This window comes from Macaca nemestrina, chromosome 2 (assembly GCF_043159975.1).
Source record: "Macaca nemestrina isolate mMacNem1 chromosome 2, mMacNem.hap1, whole genome shotgun sequence".
In the NCBI taxonomy this organism is placed as follows: domain Eukaryota; kingdom Metazoa; phylum Chordata; class Mammalia; order Primates; family Cercopithecidae; genus Macaca; species Macaca nemestrina.
In genome coordinates, this window is record NC_092126.1 from 11,566,693 (window position 1) to 11,583,149 (window position 16,457).

General features: G+C 38.9%; 1 protein-coding gene and 1 long non-coding RNA gene across 2 annotated transcripts in view; one reads left to right on the forward strand and one right to left on the reverse strand.

The window, feature by feature from the left end:
- Window positions 1-16,457, forward strand: part of LOC105470902 (uncharacterized) — an 88,877-nt gene that overhangs the window by 42,187 nt on the left and 30,233 nt on the right. The window lies entirely within an intron of this gene.
- LOC105470901 (SH3 and cysteine rich domain) overlaps window positions 1-16,457 on the reverse strand; it is a 175,296-nt gene that overhangs the window by 28,450 nt on the left and 130,389 nt on the right. The window contains exons 7-8 of the mRNA XM_011723198.2: window positions 14,985-15,049; window positions 13,636-13,724 (exon numbers count right to left, since the gene is read on the reverse strand). Coding sequence (XP_011721500.2) covers window positions 13,636-13,724; window positions 14,985-15,049 — 154 coding nt within the window. The remainder of the gene's footprint in view (window positions 1-13,635; window positions 13,725-14,984; window positions 15,050-16,457) is intronic.

Sequence of the window (16,457 nt, forward strand, 5' to 3'; positions counted from 1 at the left end):
AAAATTCTGACATGTGTTCAATTTATATTGCATGAGAGTCATGTTTTTATCTCAAATGAAAAAAAAATCTTTTAACAGAAGTGACTTCTCAGTAACATGCTCTATGGATCACAAACTTCCTGGTCTTAGCAACCATACTTAACAAACCTAATGCACTAGAAAGAATTGATGTGAGTGGCCAAAAAGGGATAAAGTAAAATGTTGTCTACCCTTGCTGATTAAAATAGAATTGTCAGCTTTATCAGAGAGAAAACTTAGGACAATGAACCTAGGATGGAAAGTGTGGTGGAGGAGAAAGATCAGTGGACTGGGAGTCAACCTCCAAGGGTTCTAATCCTAAGCTCCCATTTTCTACTTGTGAATTATTGTGCTTGGTTCTCCTACCTCACCTCCAGAAAGAGAAAAAAGAACCATACATTGTCTCACTGGAGTATGAACTAAACAGCCAAGTGTCCATTCACTAAGCATTACCAAGTTTTAAGGCAGTCTTTCAGAATCAAGACTGGAATTAATGTAGTTATCTAAATATGCTCCTGCCTCTGCCATGAATTTTCACCACCTCTTTTTGCAATGGGGCTTGCCTGTGCCCCTGATTTGGCACCTCTTAAAATAATTACCTGGTTCTGAAGTTTAACCCCATTATTCCCTTATGCTTTCCTCACTGGAGAGAGAGTGACTGCTCACTAACCAGGCTTCCCAGCCACCCATGACCCCTCTTCCTTCTGGAAGCCCAGCTTCTTTCATATCCTTTTGAGGCTGCTGTAAGTCACCTGGACTACCTCACACCCACAGCCCTGCACACTGGATTGTAACTTATGGTCTACTCTTCTGTTGGCCCCCTGGCCCATGACTGTCTGAGCTCTTTGAGAACGGGGCCTGTGAATAGTTCTCCCAGAAAAGAGCAGATGCTTGCTTACCGTGTGATGAGACGTGAATAGATGAAGTAAATCCTGGAAATAGCATGCAAGAGTTAAAATCACTTTTAACTCTTTTTAAAGTAGTGCTTTGAAAATACTCCAAAGAGATGAATTCAGGCCATCCCATCTCCAGAGATCCTGGCAAATACTAACTAATGAGAGAAATGGTTGCTTGCTTTCATTTAGACTTGCCCATGGAGAATCTGAGACTTGCTGCTTCCAGGAGTGGCCATTCATGAATCTAAATTTGCACTTGGAGTTACAAAAGGAGATAGGTTTTTCTTTGAAGCCCCTCAAATTTAGGTGTTCTAACATACATTGAAGTAGTAATTAATTTGCATTTCTTTTAGGATTTAACAATATTGAAAGAGCAGTTCCCTCTTTTCCTCTCTTGGCTTGTAGTCTTTTTTTTTTTTTTCCTTCTTTTTCCCACTCTCATGAAAAATGGCCATTATCATATAAATCTGTTTGAGGAGAACTAATAAAAATGAAAATGACATAGATGTGGGAAGTCAAAACGAATTCTTTGGAACAGGCATTGTATGATTGCCAAAATATGCATTTAAACCTTTAAATCTTTTATTTACTCTCAATCCTTTGTTTATGTGTCCCTACGATGTTTTAGGAGTTTATGTTTACTTGAAGTCATTTATATCTGCTGACTATTTACATAAAATATCAACTCAGCAAAGTCATGAAAGTCATTGTTGACTGAAAAGTTTTTATGAGCTTAAAAAAGGTGCCTTGGTGTGAATACTAAGTGATAACTCCAAGACTCTTGCAGATTGCTGAGCCCAATAGCAGTGAGGATAATGGGACTGGTTACATTTTAAGTGTTGATGGTAGGATTTAATTTCATCAAAACTAAGTGTGGGTTATCAAGCTTTGGCTAACAATGTGTGCATGCTTGCGTGTGTGTGAATGAATGTGTACTTGAATGTGTATAAGTGTGTGTGTATGTGCATGTGTGTGTGTGTGTGACTGTGAGTGTGTGTGGGAGGTTATTTGCATGTATAAGTGTATCACACACACATACATAGCCACTTGGCCAGAAGGATGATGTGACACATGGTCTATGTTAATTCACAGAGCAGTATACGATAATTATGACAACAGTGCTGATTATAATAGGGTTCTCCAGTTTACATTCTATTTTCATTAATTAATTTAGATAGATAGAAAGGGTCTAGCTCTGTCATTCAGGCTGGAGTACAGTGGTGTGTTTATAGCTCACTACAGCTTCAACCTCTTGGGCTCAAGTGATTCTTCTGTTTCAGCTTCCTGAAGAGCTAGGGCTACAGGTATGCACCACCATGCTTGGTTAATTTTTTATTTCTATTTTTGTAGAGATGGTGTCTTGCTTTGTTGCCCAGGCTGGTTTTGAACTCCTGGACTCAAGCAATCGTCCTGCCTTGGCCTCCCAAAATGCTGAGATTACAGGCATAAGCCACTGCACTTGGTCATGTATTTTTAGCAGCGTTTAAGAGCTTTGTTCATGAATTAAACTGGCAGTCCATAAAGTGTAATTTTCAGGACTCTTCAAAAAACTTGATAATAAGGGTAATTGGTGGAATCTGTCCAAGACTCTTAATTTCAGGAGATTATCTACTGTACCACCCTGCTATACCCTGATAGAAGAATCTGGGTAGCTCTTTAATGTTATCAGGCCTCAAATTGTCAGCAATGTTTGAGACCCCATGCATGATGGCATCACATCTTGGGTATCAGTGATAAAATTTCATATTATAGCTCATCATGTCAGCAACTGAAAAACCTGCTCCCAAGATAAGTATTGGATATCACAGCTCCTTTTTGCTGGACCAGTTGGACAAGGTCTTACTGGGTCCGCTCAAAGGGAGAGCCTTTAACTGTTTTCTCTACTGTATATCCTTAGGGTGGTGTTAATGAGGTTGTTCTGAAGACTAGGAGAGAAAATACACTGTGAAAAGATGTAATTACGAAGAGAAGGTATCTAAAATCTACTGTGACCTCACTTCGTACTGGGCATGAAATTCCGCATTTTATTTATATTATCTTGTTTAACACTCAGTCTTCCTAGGAAGGAGAAAACTGAGTCTCTAAAACATTAAACTGTTTGCTAAAATTGACACAGATAGTGTCAGAGTTGGAAACTAGACCTAGTCCTCTCTGACTGCCAGAAATTTCTCTTTTCTGCCTTGCCAGCTTGCTGTCCTGCTCTCTGCCCTTGATGGTGGAAAGGTAGAGAATTATCATGGTCTACATTACCTCCAGAGGTTTAGGTGGGAAACAGCAAATTAATTTATAAAGGAAGTTTATTTCTACTTTTTCATGGCAGTGCGAAAAAAATAAATAAAGGAAGTTTATTTTGCACTGGAACTGTAGCAAAGCAGACTGTATAAAGTCTCTGCCTTTATATGGGATTTGGAGACTAATGATGGGACCATTGCACTTCTAAGAAAAGTGTTCACTTACCTAAGAACAAGAGGGCAGCAACCAGCTCTTCCTCTTGTGAAAGGAAAATAAAATCTCAGGACTCTAAACTCACTATGTCAAAGGGAAAAAATGTTAAGCTTGGGATCTGAGTCACACAACAACTGCCTTCCTTTTTGTTCCTAAACAGATAGTTGCAAAGATGGAAGGCCACAGATCTCCCCAGGTGGGCTCCCTGAAACTGCTCACAAGGAAATTCCTTGTGGACCCCAAACTCTTTACCCTAAAACAGAGTTCTGTTGAATCTCACCCAGACAGTATAAATTACCAGCTTTTCTTCACAGGAACAGGGCAAAGACAAGACTAGAAAGCATCCCTCCACCTACCTGAGACAAATGTGACCGCTTCCTCTACTCTGTGTTTATTGATATCTTATGTAAAATGCAGATTTACTGAACATCAGACAAATGCATAATTGACTGTTCCTCTACATCCCTTTCACTTGTAACATGCGGATTCAGTGAGCATTAATCAAAGCCTCACAAGAATGATCACGTATCTCACTACCTACCCTCCCTGCTTTTTTTCTTTCCTCCTTACCTTCCTGATGCCCTTTCCCCTTCAAATATTGAAGTCCTCAAAAACCCTTTTTGGAAAATGCACAAACCACTTATCCTACTAAAGCTTGCATCTCTTTTTCCCAGGCACATTCTCAACCTTGGCAAAATAAACCTTTAAATTGACTGAGAACTGTCTCAAACAGTTTATGGTTTATAGTCTCTGAGGTCCCCACCTCCTCTCAACTGTGAGTGCTTCAGTAAAGGCTTAGCAGGGCTTCTTCCAAGTTGTCTTAAGCCTGTCGTTATTTGTGAATGGAACCACAGGCTACTTTTGGTCTCCCCCTTTACAATTTCTTCTTGATGAATAACATTTATCCTGGGCTCAGGCTCATCTGTTCCAGGAAACAGGTCCCTGACTAACCACTCTCAGCTTGGTTTGCTTCCTTATTTATAGTTTCCATTGGATTATTATTATTATTATTATTATTATTATTATTATTATTAAGACAGAGTCTTGCTCTGTTGCCCAGGCTGGAGGGCAGTGGTGTGATCTTGGCTCACTGCAGTCTCCACTTCCCTGGTTCAAGCAATTCCCCTGCCTCAGCCTCCCGAGTAGCTGGAATTACAGGCACACACCACCATGCCCGGCTAATTTTTTTGTGTTCTTAATAGAGACGAGGTGTCACCATGTTGGCCAGACTGGTCTTGAACTCCCGACTTCAGGCAATACGCCCGCCTCAGCCTCCCAAAGTGCTGGGATTACAGGCGTGAGCCACCATGCCTGGCCTGTAGTTTCCATTGTATTATCGTAGACTTGATTTGCCCACTAAGTGTATATGCCAGGCATAGCATTAGTTCAGTTAATTTCCATAATACTCATTCATTCGTCAAATAATTATTATCTACTATACATCTACTATGTTTCAAGAATGAACTCATGCTCTAGGGATATGAGGGCTAGTAATTACAGACTTGTTCTCATGGAGTTTACAGGAGAGATAGAGATTAACCAAATAATTCCAGAAATGTATAAATACAAGTAGAGATAAGTGTTTGAGAGAACTATGGCGTCATGAAAGAATATAACGGAAGAATGTAATCCCAAGTGGGGTAACAGGAAAGGCTGCAACAAGGAAATGAAATTTGACTTGAGATCTAGTGGATGAATCATAGTCAACTGGAAGAGTTTGCCTGTGTGTGTGTGAATGTGTGTGTTTGATGGTGGTGGGTAGGAGGATGGAGGGAGAAGCAGACTCTGCAGGGAGAAAAATCCTTTGACAAGTGGGTGGTGTGGTCCTTTTGTGAAAAAAAAGAAGGCCAGTGTGGATGGATCAGAGAGGTCACCATGGATGAGACTGTGGGTCCTGGAGTCCCCATAAATATTCTAGATTTTACCCCAGGGCAATGGGAGGACACTGGACAGTTTTGAGCAAATATGTGTGCTTTGAGCAGACTTGGGAAGGCAGGCAAAGTGATTATCTCCTTCTACAAGTCAGGCAGCAGAGGCTGAGATGGTTAGGGTAACTTTTTCAGGATCCATGGGGGTTACACAGCTAGATAGTAGCTTGGCTAGGACTTAAACCCAGGTCAACTGATGCCCACACTTTATTCTTAAACATTCAGTGAATGCTCATATATTCTCTTTCTCTCTCTTCTCCCCTCCCCCCCTTTTGCTCCCTCTCTCCCTCCTTAATTCTGGAAAGGAAGCACCTACTTTTGAAATATAAAAAAGAACTGACTGGAGTTAATATTATTAAGGTCCTACCATGTACCAGATATTGCTATCTCATTTAATCACATCAATCCTAGATCTAAGGGCAGTAAGGGCAGACCATATTATTCCTGTTTTCAAGATGAGAAAACAGGTTCAGAAAGTTAGTTAGTAAGCCCTATTGTTAGAAAGTAGAGAAGGGATGTGAATCATGCTGTATTACTTCAAAGATGAGACGAAGCCCAGAACACTGTACTGTTACCTTGGTGCACCATCACCCATAGTGGATAGGAAGGGAGAGGAAGACTGAAAACAGAGAGCAGGAAGCTCTTTTACAACAGTCCAGGTGAGAGATGAAGGTGGGGAGAGAGACAGTTGATTTTAGGCAAAGAGAAGAGTAGGAATTGAGCGTCAAATACATTTTGGGCAAAAGTAGAGCGAGGCCTCTCCCTGGCTGACTTGAGGCCTGGGCAGAGGTTGACATCTTTCACCCTAAGAGGCAGGTTTGTGGAAGAGAGGGCAGAGCTGCCATGCTCTGTACATTGCTGGGGTAGGCAGGTGGGTAAGTGAATCTGGAGGTTCCGGGGGAGGTCTGGAGCATTGGCCTTTGGCAGAAGCTTTTCTTACTATTGAGCAGATATATAATGAATATTTCCTGATGTGATAATTCATCTGCTCTGATTGACAACTGCTGGCTTTGCCAGTTGGGTCATCTTTGTCCTCAAGCTCACACTCCTAACATTTCCTGTACCCTCACTCCTTTGTTCTCTTTCCCGAGGTCAATACCCAGCATACTGCCCTGGATCAGAAGGTGGGTGGATAAGAATGCTATTTTGTTAAAAGGAATTTTTTTCTACCTTATGATCTGAGGAGAAAAAGATAATTCACAAAGCTCCAGTTCATTCAAGGTGTTATGCTGAATCCCCAAAGCATTCCTAAAGCATTGCCTTAAACATTCTAAATCAAGTGCCTGGCTTTTAAAATGGGAACCTATAATCTCTTGGCAAAAAAAAAAAAAAAAAAAAAGTAAGTGTGATTTATCACTCCAATCTTGCAGTCTCTGTAATGCAGACATTTCACTCCTGGGAATGGATAGTCCTGATTGCCTCGAAGCAGACTGTAAACGTGTCATTCGTGACCAGACAACTTGACTTCTAATGGCCTGCAACCAAGTAAAATAAGCACACAGGGTGACGACCACCACCAGGCAGCTGGACATCATTCCTCATTATCCCAGTGACATTGTGTATTCTTCTGAAATGACTTTTTTTAAAAAAAATGTTATGACTTCAGAATAATCTTCTAATATAAAACTATAGGATCTCCATAATAGAAAGCTGTTAAATCTTAAATGTTACACACCCAAATGACAATCTCAAAAGGACCCAATATGGTGTACTTATTGTAAAGTAAATATATGCCACCCTTGTCTCCGTCAGCAGATAGTTAACTGCGGATCGTCTGCTGAAGGCGTGGCTTCATCCCAGCAATGAATTCTAGGCGGGCTCTGCTCTGGCTCGCAGGGCTTGTCATATCTCTAACGGAACAGGGCTTCACTTGATAAAGGCCATCTCCTCCTCTCCCACCGATTATGCCGGACTGTTCAGGTAATATTTACAATTTCAGCCAGTGAGTTCGGCATGACGATTTTACTCAGCAATAGAGAAAACTTAGATGGACAAAAGCTTAATTGTCTCTACAAATCTAAGGAGCCGGGACTCAGGCCCCAAACTTTGCTCTGGAGAGACCTGAGAGCCACCTGGCAGCAGATCTCAAACTGATTCTGAAACAAAGCTGACCTCAGGGTGTGAGCCAGGGAGAGCTGTGAGACTCCAGCAGGGTAAATAAATCTGCTGTGATGTCTTGCTGGATATTATATCCACCATGAAATTTGGCGGAGCTGCTGGAACTGATCCTGATAGCATATAAAACCTGGGAAACAGGGTCTAACTGAAGCACTTCAGTGGCTCTCACCGTTTATAGGAGTTTGGGTAGGTGAAACCGAAGGGTAATTTCACTGAGGTGGTGGACCGTGGGTGGGAAATGACCCAAACCTGAAGATTTGGGAAAGCCCAGGTAGCTCCAGCGTGGAGATGCAGGCTCTCTAGAAGCCATGTGAAGAGAGTAACTGGTGATTGACAATTTGGCTGGCACAGCATTCAGACAAGCGGCGTCTACCTTCAGATGGTGGCTATTTTCCCAATGCTCTGGCAATTAAATAGTTTTGAGTGCTAACTTATCTCCGCAATTTTTTAGAAGAAGAAAGAACGAATCTCCAAGGGACCATTTGACTGGAAAAGTAGCCTTTTCTATTCTGCTCTAGGATGGGAAAACACAGAGAGCCCTATCATGAGATTACTCATGTTTTGGGGTCATGAATGCATAGAAGCAGAAGTCTTTTCCTTGAGATAGGCCAGTGAACACCACATTATAAAAACTGTGATAAGCACTCGTTACTGAGTGTTTATGATTATAGGCACCGATATGTTTAATTTCCTTTCTATCATTTTAGTCTCACCAAATACCTTAAGGGGGAAGAGATCATTATTGTTCTTTATACATAAGGAAATCAGAGTAATGAGATGTTTATAAATTGCTTAAGGTCACACAACAAGTAGGATGTAAACCCAGAATTGACTCTAGCTTAACAACCCCTGAAACATGAGGAACCTCAAGTAAGAGAATGATTTAGATTTTGAGAAGGCCACAAGACTTACCTATTCTATCTAGTATTTCAGTTACCATGAAGTGGATAGCTCCTAGTTGACTCTGATAGTTTTAGTTTGATTTTTCTATCAATATTAATTTGGAGATTAAATATATATACATATATATAGTGTATATATATATATATATACACACACACATATATATAGTGTGTGTATTATATATACTATATATATTAATTATACTTTAAGTTCTGGGATACATGTGCAGAACGTGCAGGTTTGTTACATAGGTATACACATGCCATGGTGGTTTGCTGCATCCATCAACCCATTATCTACATTAGGTATTTCTCCTAATGCTACACCTTCCTTAGCCCCGCACCCTCCAACAGGCCCCATTGTATGATGTTCCCCTCCCTGTGTCCATGTGTTCTCATTGTTCAACCCCCATTTATGAGTGAGAGCATGCGGTGTTTGATTTTCTGTTCCTGTATTGGTCTGCTGAGAATGATGGTTTCTAGCTTCATCCATGTCCCTGCAAAGGGCATGAACTCATCATTTTTTATAGCTGCATAGTATTCCATGGTGTATATGTGCCACATTTTCTTTATTCAATCTATCATTGATGGGCATTTGGGTTGGTTCCAAGTCTTTGCTATTGTGAAGAGTGCCACAATAAACATATGTGCACATGTGTCTTTATAGTAGAATGATTTATAATCCTTTGGGTATATACCCAGTAATGGGATTGCTGGGTCAAAAGGTAGTAGCTCTGATTCTAGATCCTTGAGGAATCACCACACTATTTCCCACAATGGTTGAACTAATTTACACCCCCATAAACAGTGTAAAAGTATTCCTATTTCTCCACATCCTCTCCAGCATCTGTTGTTTCCTGACTTTTTAATAATCACCATTCTAACTGGCATGCGATGGTATCTCATTGTGGTTTTGATTTGCTTTTCTTTAATGACCAGTGATGAAGATCTGTTTTTCATATGCTTGTTGGTTGCATAAATGTCTTCTTTTGAGAAGTGTCTGTTCATATCATTTGCCCACTTTTTGATGGGGTTGTTTTTTTCTTGTAAATTTGTTTAAGTTCCTTGAAGATTCTGTATATTAGCCCTTTGACAGATGGATAGATTGCAAAAATTTTCTTCCATTCTGTAGGTTGCCTGTTCACTCTGATGATAGTTTATTTTGCTGTACAGAAGCTCTTTAGTTTAATTAGATCCCACTGGTCAATTTTGACTCTTGTCACCATTACTATTGGTGTTTTAGTCATGAAGACTTTGCCCATGCCTATGTCCTGAATGGTATTGCCTAGGTTTTCTTATAGGATTTTTACAGTTTTGAGTCTTATGTTTAAGTCTTTAATCCGTCTTGAGTTAATTTTTGTAGAAGGTGTAGGGCAGGCATACAGTTTCAGTTTTCTGCATATGGCTAGCAAGTTTTCCCAGTGCAATTTATTAAATAGGAAATCCTTTCCCCATCACTTGTTTTTGTCAGTCAAGCAGAAGAAAGAATACCAGAGATTGAAGATCAACTTAATGAAATAAAGCATGAAGACAAGATTAGAGATAAAAGAATGAAAAGGAATAAACAAAGCATCCAAGAAATATGGGACTATGTGAAAAGACCAAACCTACATTTGATTGGTTTACCTGAAGTGATGGGGAGAATGGAACCAAGTTGGAAAACACTCTTCAGGATATTATCCAGGAGAACTTCCCCAAACTAGCAAGACAAGCCAAAATTCAAATTCAGGAAATGCAGAGAACACCACAAAGATACTTCTCGAGAAGAGCAGCCCCAAGATACATAATTGTCAGATTCACCAAGGTTGAAATGAAGGAAAAAATGTTAAGGGCAGCCAGAGAGAAAGGTCGGGTTACCTACAGAGGGAAGCACATCAGACTAACAGCAGATGTCTCTGCAGAAACCCTACGAGCCAGAAGAGAATGGGGGACAATATTCAACATTCTTAAAGAAAAGATTTTTCAACCCAGAATTTTATATCCAGCCAAACTAAGCTTCATAAGTGAAGGAGAAATAAAATCCTTTACAGACAAGCAAATACTGAGAGATTTTGTCACCACCAGGCCCGCCTTATAAGAGCTCCTGAAGGAAGCACTAAATATGGAAAGGAACAACTGGTACTAGCCACTGCAGAAACATACCAAATTGTAAAGACCATTGACACTATGAAGAAACTCATTAACTAACAGGCAAAATAGCCAGCTAGCATCGTAATGACAGGATCAAATTCACACATAAGAATATTAACCTTAAATGTAAATGGGCTAAATGCCCCAGTTAAAAGACACAGAATGGCAAATTGGATAAAGAGTCAAGACCCATCAGTATGTTTTATTCAGGAGATCCATCTCATGTGCAAAGACACACAGAGGCTCAAAATAAAAGGATGGAGGAACATTTACCAAGAAAATGGAAAGTAAAGAAAAGCAGGGTTGCAATCCTAGTTTCTGATAAAACAGACCTTAAATCAACAAAGATCAAAAAAGACAAGGAAGACCATCACATAACAGTAAAGAGGTTAATGCCACCAGAAGAGCTATCCTAAATATATACGCACCCAATACATAAAGCACCCAGATTCATAAAGCAAGTTCTTAGAGACCTAAGTAGAGACTTAGACTCCCATACAATAATAGTGGAAGACTTTAACACCCCACTGTCAATATTAGACAGATCAATGAGACAGAAGATTAACAAGGATATTCAGGACTTGAACTCAGCTCTGGACCAAGCAGACCGAATAAACATCTACAGAACTCTCCACCCCCAATCAACAGAATACACATTCTTCTCAGCATCACATCACACTTATTCTAAAATTGACCACGCAATTGGAAGTAAAACACTCCCTAGCAAATGCAAAAGAACAGAAATCATAACAATCTCAGACCACAGTGCAATCAAATTAGAACTTAGGATTACGAAACTCACTCAAAACCACACAACTACATGGAAACTGAACAACCTGCTCCTGAATGACTACTGGGTAAATAATGACATTAAGGCAGGAATAAATAAGTTCTTTGAAAGCAATGAGAACAAAGACACAATGTACCAGAATCTCTGGGACAGAGTTAAAGCAGTGTTTAGAGGGAAAATTATAGCACTAAATGCCCACAGGAGAAAGTGGGAAAGATCTAAAATCAACACCCTAACACCACAATTAAAAGAACTAGAGAAGCAAGAGCAAACAAACTCAAAAGCTAGCAGAAGACCAGAAATAACTAAGATCAGAGCAGAACTGAAGGAGATAGAGACATGAAAAACCCTTCAAAAAACCAATGAATCCAGGAGCTGTTTTTTTGAAAAGATTAACAAAATAGACCACTAGCCAGACTAACAAAGAAGAAAAGAGAGAAGAATCAAATAGACACAATAAAAAATGATAAAGGGGATATCACCACTGATCCCACAGAAATATAAACTACCATCAGAGAATACTATACATACCTCTATGCAAATAAACTAGAAAATCTAGAAGAAATGGATAAATTCCTGGACACATACACTCTCCTAAGACTAAACCAGACAGAAGTCGAATCCCTGAAGAGACCAATAACAAGTTCTGAAATTGAGGCAGTAATTAATAGCCTATGAATCAAAAAAAGCCCAGGACCAGATGGAATCACAGCTGAATTCTACCAGAGGTAAAAAGAGTAGCTGGTACTATTCCTTTTGAAACTATTCCAAACATTAGAAAAAGAGGGACTCCTCCCTAACTCATTTTATGAGGCCAGCATCATCCTGATGCCAAAACCTGGCAGAGATGCGACAAAAACGAAAATTTCATGCCAATATCCCTGATGAACATTGAGGCGAAAATCCCTAATAAAATACTGGCAAACCGAATCCAGCAGCAGAACAAAAAGCCTAGCCAACACGATCAAGTGGGCTTCATCTGGGGATGCAAGGCTGTTTCAATATATGCAAATCAATAAACATAATCCATCACATAAATGGAACCAATGACAACAACCATATGATTATCTCAATAGATGCAGAAAAAGCCTTCGATAAAATTCAACACCCCTTCATGCTAAAAACTCTCAATAAACTAAGTATCGATGGAAGGTATCTCAAAATAATAAGAGCTATTTATGACAAACCCACAGCCAATATCACACCGAATGGGCAAAAACTGGAAGCATTCCCTTTGAAAACCAGCACAAGACAAGGATGCCCTCTCTCACCACTCCTATTCAACATAGTATTGGAAGTTCTGGCCAGGGTCAGGCAAGAGAAAGAAATAAAGGGTATTTAAGTAGGAAGAGAGGAAGTCAAATTGTCTCTGTTTGCAGATGACATGATTGTATATTCAGAAAACCCATCATCTCAGCCCCAAATCTCCTTAAGCTGATATTCTACTTCAGCAAAATCTCAGGATACAAAATCAATGTGCAAAAATCACAAGCATTCCTATACACCAATAGACAAACAGAGAGCCAAATCATGAATAAACTCCCATTCACAATTGCTACAAAGAGAATAAAATACCTAGGAATACAACTTACAAGAGATGTGAAGGACGTCTTCAAGGAGAACTACAAACCAATACTCAAGGAAACAAGAGAGGACACAAACAAATGGAAGAACATTCCATGCTCATGGATAGGAATAATCAGTATCGTGAAAATGGCCATAATGCCCAAAGTAATTTATAGATTCAATGCTATCCCCATCAAGCTACCACTGACTTTCTTTACAGAATTAGAAAAAACTACTTTAAAGTTCATATGGAACCAAAAAGAGCCTGTATAGACAAGACAATCCTAAGCCAAAAGAACAAAGCTGGAGGCATCACACTACCTGACTTCAAACTATACTACAAGGTTACAGTAACCAAAACAGCATGGTACTGGTACCAAAACATATAGACCAATGGTACAGAACAGAAGCCTCAGAAATAACACCACACATCAGCAACCATCTGATCTTTGATTAAATATATTTTTGATTCCCTATTAGACCCCACCTGATGCCAAGTGCATTTAATGTTCAACCTTCATGAAAACTCCAATTAGCAGTTCTGTTGAGCATGTAATAAAGTGGTGCTTCCCAAAGTGTAGACCTTGGCCAGCATCATCAGTACCACCCGCGGACTCCTTAGGAATGCAGCTTCTTGGGCCCTGCCTCAGATCTGATGAATCCAAAACTCTGGGGACAGGGCCTGTGTGTTAACCAGCTTTGCTGGTCATTAGATACATGCTAAAGTTTGAGAATCACTGCTATAAAGCATTAGGAGGGGCATAGATGGAATTACTTTTTCACATGGAGAAACATTGACTTTAAAATTTTACTCTTTTTTTTTCTTTACAAAAGGTTTTTACCTCATTTCCAAATCTTCATTCTCCTGTGGTACAAATTTGTACAAGGCAACATAGGTGTTCATCTGTAATAGATCTTTGGAAAGAGATCCCTGAAAGAGAAAATAAAAATGAGATAAGAAAGGTGAAAGAAATTGAGAGAGGAAAGAAAGAAGAAATGGAGAAATTATTGCAATGTAATATCAGTGTATGGATCGTAAGTGTTAAAATATCTAACCATTATTAAAGATTTTCTTTCAACTTTGCATTAATTTTTAATTTCTTAACCAAGGTTGGTTTCACTATAAACAATTTGAAAACAATTATTTGGAACTCTTTGTCAGAAATATTGCAATTTTCTTTGATAATATAGTTGTTCATGAAAAATGATACAAGTTAGACTTCAGAAGTGGGAATATTCTCTCTAAAGAAAGAGGGACACATGAATAGTAGTGCATAACTCTCACTTCCTAAAATTAACTGTTTATCAGTTAGCTGTAAAGTTGGTATCTAGTGTATCAAAGGGAACCAGGTATATTCATCTGGCAATTAGTTCATTTATGTTGAGAAAAAAGCATAGGTTTTGGCATCAGACTGATTCAGTTTACTACCATCTACTGGCAACGAAACCTTGCAATAATGACAATATAAGCTGCTGTTTTCATAGTTTGTTGTGTGCCAGGCATTATGTTACATGCATTAGCATACTTCAACTTACCAACAACTCTGTTAGGGAGATTCTATTGTTGTCCCCAATTTACAGATGATAAAAGACTCTTGTAAGTGTCATATAAATATTAGCTATTATTACTAACCAAATAAATGTTACTGCTATAAAAACATTTATGCTTTATAATAAACAAGTTAAAATTATATATTATGTCATATATAGTTGCATCATATATCTAACTATATACTAATATAATAAATACATGCTATAAATTTATAGAAAACATACACAAAAACTGTACACAACTATATATCTTTTTATCTATAATTCACTCTGCTCTTCAAAGCTCAGGTACGTTATATAATATTATTGTAGTCTGTCTTAATTTTACATATGTAAATGAACATATAAAATATGACATATGTGCTATAAAATAAAGTGATAATATACTATATAATTCTATAATCTACACATTATATAACAGAAACAAAAGGTGCACAGTGCAATGCTTACTCTTTTTACCTTTTATGCAATGAGATAGTTCTGTTTATTACATGCTATGGTACATTGTGTTATATTATTCTATTCTCGAAAGATGCTGGTCTGGACCCACTAAATTGATTTCATGACCCACTTGGATGGCGACCTGTAGGTCTATCTAAGCACTCCTGTCTGACTTGTCTTCTGTGACATCCATAAATACCTGGTGGCTTATGTTCTTCGCTGGATCTCTGAAATCATCAGTGCCATTTTCTGGATATGTAAACACTGAAGGAGACAAGAGAAAGCAGGTGCTTTATGAATCTAGTAACCATTTAAAAAAATATGCCTGAAAGATGGCTTTATTTATTCTAAGTACCATAGCTTCTACTTTACTACTTATTGCATTTTTCTCACTCTCTGTGACCCAGTGTTCAGGTCATCTTCCACGTGACTCTTCTCCTGCCTCCCCATGCAGTATTCTGTACCACCTTCTCTGTGCTCCCACAACTTTTGTACATGCCTGACTAGTACTTGCCTCATATAATGATTGGCAATAGTGTGTTCATATTTGATCTCATTGGATAGTGTACCTCTCAGGAGCATTTGTCCTTGTTGAATGCATCAAACTGCTTGTTAATGGGGTGGTGGGTGAGGTATATCCACTTTAGTTGTATTTGAGCTGCCTCTTCTAAGTATGATTCTTTAATCTATATTCAATATCTCGATTCTAGTTTCTTGAAGATATCTACATTGTATTTTGAAGATTAAAGCTTTAGTTTTAAACTTCAAAATATTTCCTTGATTTCTTATTGTCAACACATTGGGGCTACTATTTGTTTTTTCTTTTAGTTTATTATTGGGAAGTATAATTTTCTTCCTTTTGTATTTAAGTATCCATTCTGTAGCCTTTGATAGTGGACAACCTTAACAAAATGGGCAGGAAGCCTGGGCATGGTGGCTCACACTTGTAATCCCAGCACTTTGGGAGGCCGAGGCGGGTGGATCACTTCAGGTCAGGAGTTCAAGACCAGCTTGGCCAACTTGGTGAAACCCCATCCCTACTAAAATACAAAAATTAGCTGAGCATGGTGGCACATGCCTGTAATCCCAGCTACTTGGGAGGCTGAGGCAAGAGAATCACTTAAGCCTGGTGGGAGGTGGAGATTGCAGTGAGCCGAGATCGCACCACTGCACTCCAGCCTGGGTGACAGAGTGAGACTCCATCAAAAAAACAAAAACAAAAGCAAAAAACAAAAAACAAAAAACAAAATGAGCATGAGTTTTCATTGTTCACATACCCAGCTGTGGGATGTCCCTGATGGATAATGGGACTTCTGCCTTATCTAGTTTGGTCAGCCTAACCTACATCCATGACTAATGTCATAACTTTATCATTCTCATCATATGTATTTTCCTTAAACAAAAATGTGGTAAATATTTCCAAGTTTATATAATAAAGCTCTGTTGTTTAAATTACTCTACCATTTTGATGACTTGAAATTTTAAGATTATACATTGCTGCTTTATTCTTCTCTTTGATTTCCCTTCAGATTATCAAGGAAATGTCCATAGAGGGAGGGGAACACCACAGAAAGCTCTATAACCTATTACATTAGTGCACTGACATTCTTCACTGTTCTTAAAATAGCCTCAACAACAGTGATACAGAAAAAGTGCTTCAGAACAAGAGCCT